At 36.3% G+C, this 12612-nt stretch overlaps 1 protein-coding gene across 5 annotated transcripts in view; it reads left to right on the top strand.

Moving 5' to 3' along the window:
* Positions 1-12612, top strand: part of LOC117421049 (general vesicular transport factor p115-like) — a 38671-nt gene that overhangs the window by 10682 nt on the left and 15377 nt on the right. For 3 of the 5 annotated variants that reach the window (XM_034034924.3, XM_034034921.3, XM_034034923.3), the window contains 9 exons: positions 280-382; positions 788-843; positions 1009-1129; positions 1531-1709; positions 2057-2197; positions 3682-3770; positions 4204-4358; positions 4746-4951; positions 6367-6387. In XM_034034924.3, coding sequence (XP_033890815.3) covers positions 280-382; positions 788-843; positions 1009-1129; positions 1531-1709; positions 2057-2197; positions 3682-3770; positions 4204-4358; positions 4746-4951; positions 6367-6387 — 1071 coding nt within the window. The remainder of the gene's footprint in view (positions 1-279; positions 383-787; positions 844-1008; positions 1130-1530; positions 1710-2056; positions 2198-3681; positions 3771-4203; positions 4359-4745; positions 4952-6366; positions 6388-12612) is intronic. The other 2 variants (XM_059028001.1, XM_034034925.3) reach the window with 1 other exon arrangement.

Raw genomic sequence — 12612 nt, 5'->3', positions numbered from 1 at the left:
AACAAACACTACAGGCGGGTGCTGCTGTTTTTTTTTATTATTTTATTTTTTAGTAGTAGTCGCACAAATGCTTTTGGTGGTGCCATTTAAGGTGAAGTTCAGCACACACTTGATTCATTAAAAGGGAACTGATTCTGTAGCAAAGAAACTAATGTGAGGGGCCATGGCATTGCATCCATTATTTTAAAACAGGCTATCACCTCATCCTAAATAATTTAGAGATTTACTTCCACCCTGAAGTAAGAATAAACATTCACAAAGTTAATATTTTTATTTCAGGAGTTTGATTTCCATGTGCGTTGGCCAGGAGTGAAACTTCTCACAGCCCTCTTAAAGAACCAATGTTCTCAGGTCCAGGCAGTCATTCTTGTAAGCCCAATGGGTAAGTAATATACCTAATTTTAAAACGGTGCATTTGATATGCAATCATTTGTTTTACCTCAATTCTGTTATTGTTTTTACGCATTGAAATTGTTTATTTTGTTTTTCACTGTTCGTGTTAATCATTGAGGCACTACGAAAGTGCAAAGATTACAAAATGCTATTTTTTACGTCTGTTATATAACCAACCAAGTATGATATGCTTTGGGGGAAAAAAAAACAACAAAACATTGGAATCCTCTGAATTTTAAGATACCTTCTCTTTAACTTGGAGTTTTTTTTAGTATGTAAATAACAAGATATTCTTGCATTCCATAGTCACTTAAACATAGCAACAAATGCCTTTATTAGATACCATTGTTGCAGCTGGAACTTTACCCATTAATGGATATACTTTCTCCTACAGGTGTGTCGAGGTTGATGGATTTGTTAGCAGACTCCCGAGAAGTTATCCGTAATGATGTGAGTGTTTATAAAACAGTGGTGGGACACATTGTGCCAACAGTTAAAAGTGCTGAAAAAATATGAATGAAGTTTAGTAAATACCGAATTCAAGTTCTAGTAGCATTCTTTGACATTAAAGAAACAATAAATAATTGCATTACTACTGTTTTCTTCTCCCCCTAGGGACTGCTGTTGTTGCAGCATCTGACTAAATGCAATGCAGCCATTCAGAAAATAGTAGCTTTTGAAAATGCATTTGAGCGACTGCTGGATGTCATTACGGAAGAGGGGAATAGTGATGGAGGTAAGCAGTCCCTGATGGTGCGAGAGAGGGACAGGTGTTTACCTAGAGTGGGGCCATTTTCACAAATTATTTTTTTCCCCAGTGATAAGAAAATAAAACTGTGAAGCTCCAAACTGAATTCATGAGGTTATTAAAATCTCCTTCACGTACACATGTTGTTTCTTGCTACTCTGGCTTTCACTTTTACAAAAGGGAAAAGGCTCTCCCTCTCTGTTGCAGGACTTAGATCCAACCATTTCCTTAAATGTTTAAATGGCCATGCTGAATATAAATTCAAACTAATGGCCTAGCTTGATCAAAACGAGCCAAGGTTGCCTACTCCTGCCATAGGAGTAAACAGTAGACCAATGTCGAGTTAATATTGTATGTTAAGTTCTAAGCTTTTTGTCTTTTATCTATAGGCATTGTCGTTGAGGACTGTCTTCTTCTGTTATTGAATCTACTGAAGAACAACAATTCTAATCAGAACTTCTTCAAGGAGGGCTCCTACATACAGCGTATGAAGCCCTGGTTTGAAGTAGGAGATGAAAACTTGGGTTGGTCGGCACAGAAAGTGACCAATCTCCATCTGATGTTGCAGGTAAATGATTGATTGATTATTGTAACATAATCTGGTTCAAATTGTAATATAGAACAGAATTGGTTTACTTTGTAAATTTAACCTAGATTTTATTTATTTATTTATTTATTTATTTATTTATTTATTTATTTATTTTAAAGGCTGCATTGCCAACTAGTGGATGATACATAACACTGCATATTTTTGCCTCTGTGCATTGTGAAGAAAAAAAGTAAAACAAAGGAAAGTATGAATTGAACAATGTAAACAAATAAAAAAAAAACATTAATAATACAAATATATAGGCAGGAAACATTGTGTGTGAGGATAAAGATACACAACAACTTGCATCGCTGTGCCTTTTTTAGCTTGTTCGAGTGATGGTTTCTCCGGTTAACCCGCCTGGTGCTACAAGCAGCTGTCAAAAGTCGATGTATCATTGCGGCCTTTTGCAGCAGCTCTGTACCATTCTGATGGCCACCGGTGTACCAGCTGACATTCTTACTGAGGTAGGAGAGGTTTTTATTATTATCTGCAGATAGATGTTTACATTAATTTCAGGTCCCAAACCTAATGCAGTCAACATGTCCTTGCTTTGGTTTTGGAATGTGAACTAAAAACTTCACTGCGCCAGTCCTTCATTGCTTCGGTCACGGAACGCTGACAGATTGATTGGTGAATAATGATATCTGGAGTAGAAACATGGAAAATACGAACGCTGATTAAATGAGTAATTTGTGATTGAGTGTATTGGCTGGACTAATCATGCACGTATTCTTTTAGGTACTATTTAATTATTTTATTAGTAGTATTTTATTTTTAACTCATTCAGTCCTGGCAACATGGATTTAAAATGTTATGGTTGCTGACGATCCCATTTCAGTGGGCTTCCTGGTAAATAATTGTAATAGTGTAGTGAGATGCAGAATACATCCTATTTACCTCAGTATATGCAAAGAAACATTTATATAAACCATGAACAGAAAAGTTGCTGAGCACAGATGGTGCTTTCCAGGGCTGCCTGAAGTGGATATATTCACGACTAACTTTTAAGGTAAACCTGAAAATATTATTTTTAAAATAATATTAAAAATAGCTGTGCACACATGATCATCCCTCATTTATCATTGAAACCTTTAGAAATACAAGAGACACCAGTGGGGAAGTGGCTCAGCTTAAAAATATATCCTCAGTTTTTTTTAAACAACTGTGTAGTTTTCTTTCAATTTGAAACCAAAGTTAACAGAGAATGAAGCAGAATCATTGACCCTGGGAACACTTGTTGTGCAGATCCACTCGTGAACATCTAAATATATCAAATTATACAATCTAGGTAAAAAGCAACCAGATTCTTTGTACATTGGTTTTGTTTTATTAAGGGCATAACAAATAAAATAGTCCATGGATAAAAGATGTTGAAAAAGCAAATCCACAGCATAATAATAATACATTGAGACTGCACGTTCTGCATCCACTGAATTGGTTGGAAGTGTAAGACAAAGCTTTGCCAAGTTATACAGATGTGAAAATTGCTTAAGCAGTCCAAAAACTACCCAAGGGCATTGTTATCATGTTGTTTGTCCCATCCAGGAAAAGGAGGTGAATTTCGCAGTGACCCTACTATTTCCAGATTTTCGTGAAATCGCGAGTTTGGTAGATTCCCATTTATTAGCTCCTGTTTGGACGGCTTTACCCGTCGTGGGCCGGATCGGAAAGAATACTGTATTTATGTATTTCTCAGGTTAAATACAGCTATACGTCTTACATGCCTTAAGAGACTCAAGGTTGGGGAGGCAAAAACTGCCCCTGTGGTTCTGCCTCCAGTAATTATGTTTGTGCTACACTTACTAGCAAATATTATCTGTAGTTAAAGGGAATCTTTAACAAACAACATTTTTCCACTAGATCATTAAAAACTGTGCTCGCAAATTTTTTTTAAGAAAGTATTTCTTTAATGTGGTTTGTATATTTATTTTTGTTTTTTCCCTTGCAGACAATTAACACTGTGTCTGAGGTCATCCGAGGCTCCCAGGTGAACCAGGACTACTTTGCTTCAGTAAACGCCCCTTCCAACCCCCCACGGTGAGGCTTTGCTTTCTGTATTTGGAAATAAAACCCTGCTGTGTGTGATTCATTTACAAACAAATGCATATTCGCAACCTCATGTGCACCAGATAGAAGCTACAATTTGAAACACTATATTAATCCAGTGTTTCATATCCATAATGTCAGGTATGACTAGAGTGATTTGCTTATTCTTTTTTAAAAAAATCATTGTATCCTGTAATGCTTTAGCGCCTTTCTTTTTTAAAGTCCTTATTTTAATGAGGCCTCAGTCTCAATGGGTCGATTCCCAGTTAGAGAATGAATACAAAATGTTCTGACCCATTTTAACTATTGTTTCTGTAAAACAACCAATTGCTATCCCAGTAATTGACAACATTTACCAATACATTTTCTGAACTCTTGTATAACTTGCTGTTTTTTTTTGGGGGGGGGGTGTGTGCGGAAACAGACCTGCTATAGTAGTTCTGTTAATGTCCATGGTGAATGAAAGACAACCGTTTGTTCTGCGCTGTGCTGTTCTCTACTGCTTCCAGTGCTTCCTGTACAAGAATCAAAAGGGACAGGGAGAGATTGTTGCAACTCTACTGCCATCAACTATAGATGGTAGGTAACTGCTTTGAAAAATGTTAAACAGTTATTTATTTGAAAAGTCTTGTCCATCTCCTACTATCAGTTTATATAAAGTAGTTTCTTAAGCAATATTTATTTTTTTTGTAGCATAAGGTATTACTACTAATTATTAATTTGAATTAATAATTAGTTTAGACTCATGTGGGTCCAGTGCCCTTCACCTTAACTCCATAGTAAGATAACCTACCTAATATCACAGAAAGCATCTGTACCAGACTCTTGCCACATGTTTAAAGCCCATTATTGGATTTTAATCTTTCAACTTTAAACTGAGGCAGTTAAATAAACTTATTTTAAAATCTTAAAGTATTCTATCAAATTAAAACTGAGCTTTTACCTTTTTGAATTCTTGTTTTAAAGCCAACTCCATATCTGCGGGGCAGCTGCTGTGTGGTGGTCTCTTTTCCACCGATTCAGTATCTAACTGGTGTGCGGCTGTGGCTCTGGCCCATGCTCTGCAGGACAACCTGACACAGAAAGAACAACTGCTGAGAGTACAGCTAGCAACAAGCCTGGGCAACCCTCCAGTCTCCCTGCTGCAGCAGTGCACCAACATTCTCTCGCAGGTATGTGGCTGAGAAAGCATAATAGTTACCTGAATATACATAAATACAGACATACAAACAGTACTCTTTCAATGAAATTAAATTAATTATATTTGCAGATAGTTAACATGCAGTTAAGTTGCATTTCTGCCATTACACGGCTTGCTGGGTTAAAACCTGTATTTCATACTTTTTTTTTTTGTCCAACCGCTATATACTGAAAGAAAAACTTGCATGTTTGGATGGATGGGGATGGACATTTTATCCACACAACATGTGTAACCCCATCAAAAGCTGAATGATCTAAAAAGTGTGTCAAATAAAGACTGGAGAAAGTTGGTTAACAAAAATAATTCTCTATAGTGAGTTAATTATTGGCATACTGCAAACTGAAGAGCCAGCAGCATTTTGTTAAATTAACATTGTTAAAACTTGCATTCAGATCCTGATGTCTGCCCTTCTGCCTCAAGACTGAATACTGCTTTTAATTCAAACCACCCTAGGGCTCCCGAGTGGCACATCCGGTAAAGGCACTCCATGTGGAGTGCAAGATGTGCCCTATAGCCTGGATGTTGTCGGTTCGAGTCTAGGCTGTTCCACTGCCGACTGTGGACTGGAGCTCCCAAGGGGCGGTGCACAATTGGCCGAGCGCCGCACGGGGTGGGGAGGGATTAGGTCAGCCAGGGTGTCTTTGGCTCACCACGCACCAGCGACCCCTGTAGTCTGGCCAGGCGTCTGCGGGCTTGCCTGTAAGCTGCCTGAGAGCTGCATTGTCCTCCGACGCTGTAGCTCTGAGGTGGCTGCATGGTGAGTCTGCAGTGTGAAAAAAAGCGGTCGGCTGACGGCACACGCTTCGAAGGACAGCGTGTGTTCGTCTTCGCCCTCCCGAGTCAGCACGGGGTGGTAGCGGCAATAAGAACCATATTAAAGCTTTACAGATGCAATAAGAAAAAAGGTGTTTACAAGACTTTTACCCTCAAACATGTATATTGTGTATAAAGGAGGGTTCAGAGCAGACTGCAGTATTCCCTAGATCCAGAATATGACTACAGCACAGTTGAGTTGTATATTGTTCAACATGTTTCATGGAAACTTCACATCTGCCATTTTCAAACTAAGTCATGGCTGTACATCAGTATTGAAGCATCAGTAGTAGATTGTCCCATGCAGTACACCAAACTGGATATGAATACAAATGAAACAAAATTTTTATTACAAATGAAACAAATATTTATATATATATATATATATATATATATATATATATATATATATATATATATATATATATATATATATACTTGCCGTCTTTGCATTAGCTTAAATTAGTTGACAGATAGCAATGAATAAATCCATTTAAATTAAAATAAATACATACAATGCAATGGTTTTGTACACCATGGTGAATTTCAAACTTTTTGCTATATAATTTACAGGGAGATAAGATCGACCGGAGGGTAAGTAATTGTATGAACAGCACAGTGAGCGATTGCTTTCCATCAGCAGACTGCTCTCTTTGTTTTGGTTCTGGCTTCTTTGTGGTTTTGTGTCCACTGATTGCATTCATGTTTATATATTTTTTTAATTTTTACTCACCGGTCAGTTTCAACTCTAACCTGCTCTGTGGGCTTATCTTCAAGGGGATAACAAGGCAAACTGGGTTCATTCCTTACACACTGGGCAGTGGGAGAGGAATCTGAATACTCCTGCTTGCCATCGGGTGGCACTGTGTTATTGTAAAATGTTTTGACAGGGCATAAAGTTAAGGTCATGAAGGGCAAGGCAGTGTTGCCTTCGTTGGGCGTGAAGATTCAGGGGCACCAAGTCAGTTCTAGGGAGCAAAAAAGCAAAACATAAATCCAACCCAAGGGCACCAAGGCGATTTCATACTCATTAAAACAACAACAAAGAAATACAGAAAGCCTAGTATGTTGATGAAATTAATTAAAACAAACACAAATCAATGTTTTCTGAGTGATTCACACACTAATTGTTACAAAAATAAAATATAGGATACTTTTCCATTGTAGAAATAAAATGGTATAAAAAAAATCCAATTTAAAAACAACAAACTTTCATAATGAAAAAATACAAAGGGTAATTTGGCAAAAAAAAAGAGTATTTAGGGTATTTTTTTTTACTAAACTCGGTCACGCACCACTGACTAATACATAGATTAGACTGGAGGCTTAGATACAGCATTAGTGATACAACAGCACAAATAAACAATGTCAGTGAAGGGAAAGTTAAAGATAGATTTTCAGGCAAACCGGCTGAAGATTTACTGATGGCTGGAGTTTAATAACAATAGTGGTCAAATGAGTTATTCGGTCTGCAGTGTCTGTGCAACTGTAGCTTGTTAAACGCTGTTACAAAACCTGTACAAACAACAATTCAAAATAAAAACTCTGTAAGGCAATGGAGAGTGCTCTGCATCACAATGGTATACAGATGGATGTACATAATGTTAGATGTTTACAGTTGAGAGACTATATAGTTTCACAGTTTTTGAAATTTACAGTTGCGAAGGACTTACAGTTTTGTTATGGTGCATATTTTACTAGTTAAGAAGCAGAACCATGTAAGGTAGTGAGAATGTATTATACACAAATAAATGAAAACAGAAATTGATGCACTTCTCAAGATTGTGTTTTGTTCACTATTTCGTTTCATAACGCAGAGCGCTGCTACCTGAACCATGTCATATTAGCAACTTCCTCAGTTTTTCTTTTTTGGTGTAAGAATTTGAGCAAAACTATTAATTATCTACCTGTTGTGTGTTCATTTTTAGTTTTGTTCTTTTAGGGGGAATAGCACCGAATTACAAAACAGCAACGGCCATTGAAACGTCTAATATAAATTAGCAATTTATATACACTGAAGACATGAAAGGAGTTAGAATATGTATTTCATTCTAATTGCATTTTAAATAAGACTGAGGTGATGCATCGTATCGTTTGACTATCGATAGTCAAGCTTGTGCATTGTTTTTGTGTAAACGGTTTAAGCAAAGGAAATCTTTTATTTTTTTATTGAATTTGGAATCAGCAATTATTGTTTGCATTAAGCGCAGAGCTTCTCTGCTCCCCTCAGTTCCGACTCGCTGCATCTGCATGCGATTGAGCTCACCTTCTCTCCCCTGCCCCGCCCCCTGTGAGTGTTTACTGATGGGATTGGGTCTGTGCAGGAGTCTTCAAAGTAACAGAGCAAGTTAAGAGCATTGTGCTAGAATTACAAATACTGTATCGACCGAGCTACAATGCCTTCCGATGTTTGACAATTATTTTCTAAAGTAAGATGGCAAGAAAGAAAAGTAAAGAAAGTAATATTTGGGATACTCGGTAACACAACTAATTTGTGTGACCATTTAATGAGATGCAGAGGTCGCGCTAGCTTTTAAAAATGTGCATTTGTAAAAATGCGTTTCAACCATAACATCTGTGTTTTTACATGTTGCATCAACAGTTATATTATTTATATATTAGTGCAACTATTTCAGATTAATGTAGTTAACATGCAAAACAGTATACAGTATAAATAATGGTAGTAGAAATAGACATAAAGACAAGCTTACCATGAAAGGTTTTCTTATGAAAATCCCCCAATCCAGAAGTAAAAATCAGTGTTGTAGAACATGTACCAATGTCTCTGCGGGTAGCTGTCAACATCAGAACTATTTACAGTTTTGCAGTTTTAAAAGTTCTATACATTTTCCTTTTAGCACCCAAGTCAAAAATTACTGATGCTCTTTCCAAATCAGTCTTAATAATTCTCAGGAGCGTCAATTGAAATTGTCATAGGTTTTAGATGATCCTCACTAAATGAGAGCATTTGCTGGTCTTCACTCTGTTTTGACAGCTAAAACCCTGCTCTGCTGAAATGTGAGTTAGAAGTAGGATCGGGGATGAACAATTCACGTAATTTGTCAGCTCTGTTTGAAATAAAATTAAAGTGACCGGAATTAGGCTCAGGCAAGAAATGAAGGTAAAAGCAAAGATTGTTTTGTAATTAACAGATTTGTAATTAACAGAGTTTACTTATGAAACAGAATCAGCTAAATTTCACCTGATTAAAAATAAAAACCCCAAAACTCGCATTTACTTTTTCCAAAATACTTGTTTTATTTCTTAGCAATATGGACCTATGGGGCATAACACATTATTTTAAAATAAAATACAGTGCATGGTCGGATACTATCATATTAATTTCCACTGTTCATTGCGCTGCTAGGATCTGTGACCAAGCTATTTTAATAGTATTAATAATAGTGTGTGGATGCATTACGCCCTATTAAACATGAAACGGTACATCAGGGTGGACGCTTTGAGCTGGATTAATTAAACTGTTTCTGAATACGGTTCTTGATATCGGATATGTAGTGTGGACAGGGCCTACAAGTAAATATACTTAATATTGCTGATAATAAGCCAAATATGAGGCTCATTGCTGCCACCTACAGGACTGGAGTGTACCTTAATCAATGTTATATTGTAGAACAGTTTTTTTTTAAGCAAGTATTTTACTGTAATTTTGCTGCAGTGTAATAGATTACCGCGAATGTGCATGTCTGCATCCCATGAACGCAAGACAAAATATTTTTCCGTCCAATGGATTTATTTTGCGCCTAGGACGCAGAATGTTGTGTTAACGCGACCTCTGATATATGTTAGGGGTGGGCACCAATATTGAATTCACGTACTCTCTCAGAGACATACTTTGTAATGCTAATACTGCGACAAACGCAGTATACGATACAACAAACCCTGCGCATAGCAATCATTGTCAGTCTCGTAGGCAAACACCTAAAGTATTATTTAACCATTTGTTTCCATTGATTGGCGTTTAGGTACCAAACGCTATCTGCAAGCTGCATTAAGCACCATTGGCTGTCTGTTTTGCATTATTTTGAGATATGCGCATGCGTCAGCGGTTCATTACTTGCGCTATTATTTTCAAATATGTAAACTTTCAGTATTATAAATGAGGTACTTTTTAAACATCAAAACACACCTCAAAATAATGCAAAATTTGGCATGACACTGTACTTAATACAGCTGCTGAAGATTAAATTACATCCGGATTGGATAGAAAGTCTGTGCGCAGTGAAGTATAGAAGTATTTTGGTTTTGAGGTGGCTGATGATGGAATAATAAAACAATATAGCAAGACCTTGTTTTTCTCCATGGATATTGTGAAGCAAAGCACCACTAAGTTAAAGTAAGTTATTGCTTTTCATGTGTAAATATCTGTTAACATCTGTATATGTATATACTGCAATTGTGTTATTATATTTTTCTGTGTTTTGCAAGACTTCAATATTATCTATCGAAGTACGTGCACGATATTGATATACAATTTTCATATCGTTGCCCGCCACTAATATATAGATATGTACACACAGTAGTTCTCGTGTATAGGAACACCTCCTAAGAGAACAGATTTTTCCCATTGTAAATGCTTTGCCTAAAGAAACAGGAACTTTGCTTAAAAGAATACCTTTTTGTCACCGATAACGATTCATTCACAACTGATAAAGTACTGTTTTGTAACCTGATAACTCATCGTCATCAAACATAAATTCAAGTGGTTTATTCAGTCATGAGGCACACTGAATGGTTTATTCAGTCTTTCCAGAAATTATTCTGATTTCCACGAGTGCACCTCATCGCTATTTCTACAAAATGGCATGTAAAAAAACGCCAAAACGCGCCGCTGTTTCTTTACTAAGTTGGAAATTATTTGTGCTCTTGAAAAATGTCTGATTCAGGTTTAAGTCGCCGAGCAAATTGCTTCACCATGCTTTTAAATAATTGTGGGCATGTCTTAAATATTGCTCCATGTATTCATAATTAATCTAGAGCTGCTGCTGTGTTTAACATGTGTATGGGTGCTGTGTTTAATGTAGTTTGACAGTTTAATAACATTAGTTTTTCTGTTACTTTGTTATTATAGGTTATTAAATTACACATTCCTACTTCGTTTCATGACATGAAACACATATTTATTGATTTATTTATTGCTTCATATTGTGTAGTGCTGGAACAAATATCAGAATATTTGAACACATTTTTTTTTTACATGTATTTGGATACAAAAATCAAAAGTTCGTATTAGCTACAAATGTCAAAAATACCTTGCGCTTCTTTACCGTCTCCATAATTTGCACAACAGTTTCAAAAAATGGCAAATGAAAAAAGATCTCTGTGTGATATGTGAGATTAATATATAAAAAAACACAGGATCAACACAGCAGCTCTTGAGCCTCTATTTAAAAGTTTTACACAGCAAAAAGTAAACAAACCTGATTATGCGCATGCACACATAGTGATCTCTATGGAAAGCCATCTGGGACAAAAATGCGTTGTGCTGCTTTAGAGCGAGCCAGAATCTCATGGGACAGAAAAAAGGCAAGCATGTCATTCTGAAGTGCCTTGCTTAAACAGTACCCAACTTCCAGAAAATGTTGTGTAGTGATTTTTATATAGAATATATATTTTGTTGCGACTTTCTATTATGTGAAATGTAATAAATGAGAACCAAAACGGTGAGTTTTTTTCCCCTTCACTTTTTACAACGCCATTTCCATGTTTTTTTGTTTTATTTAAAGTGTTTAATTTAGTTAAATTTCAGTTTTCGTTTGCTTGTTCAAAAACCCAGTTAATTCACTGGGGTAAAGCAAGTCCTACACAACTTATTCTTTACTCCTGGGATATTTTTCTATTTTAACGTGCTACACATTGTAAGGGCTTGCTGTAAAATAAAGGCACACACACACAGGGGCCACGGCCACGCCCCCTGCAACTGCTGCTCTGCTGTCTCTGCCTGCGTTCAGAAAAAAAAACAACAAATATTTAAATTATGAGCGAATATCCGAACATGAAAATCCCGTGTTCGTCCCAGCACTAATATTGTGTCTGATGGTCAACTCTGTCTAAGAGAACACTTCGGCAAAGAGAACGCTTTGCTTGCTTCCTGAGCTGTGTTCTCTTAGCTGTAGACGACTGTATGTGTATATATAAATTAATATAATATCAATTAGAATGTTACTGAAGTTTGACCTTAATCTAACTTTCTGATTTCAACCTGGGCTGTTGAAGGAGCATTAATAAGGGATTTATATGCTTCTTCCCTTACTAATTGAATGTTATTGTTTGAATGCTTGTGCTTTTAGGTATTTGGACATTTTTTTGTACTGGGACACGCATCCGAATATTCTAACAAACTTTTCTTGACATGTTATTTGAAGTCAAAAATGTCTACTAGAAATTACATAATTGATAGAAATTAAAAACATGTGTAACATGCGTAACGGCAATGGCAGGGAATCAAAAAAATAAATAAAAAATAAAACGCACAAGAAAAACATATTTAACTTCAAGTACTATGTCATCCCTTGTTTTGTTGTTAATTCGGTGGGGTAAAGTAAGACCTTCATAACCTATTCTTACTTCTGAGATGCTTTAATAAAGTTTTACGGATAGCCGAACATGAACACCATGTTTGTCACACTAATGAATTTACAGTGTTAACTACTAAGTTTTGTTCTAAAATAACTGTCATCATGATAGGGTGTTCATGAGCTGCTTTCACTATGAGAACCAGATTTCTCTTTTAAATTATATACTATTTCAGCAAAAATATAATTCATGCACAACACACTGTATAGATGATTATTGAATGTG

This window comes from Acipenser ruthenus, chromosome 1, assembly GCF_902713425.1.
Source record: "Acipenser ruthenus chromosome 1, fAciRut3.2 maternal haplotype, whole genome shotgun sequence".
Lineage (NCBI taxonomy): Eukaryota > Metazoa > Chordata > Actinopteri > Acipenseriformes > Acipenseridae > Acipenser > Acipenser ruthenus.
This window is presented reverse-complemented; position numbering and strand designations above follow the sequence as displayed.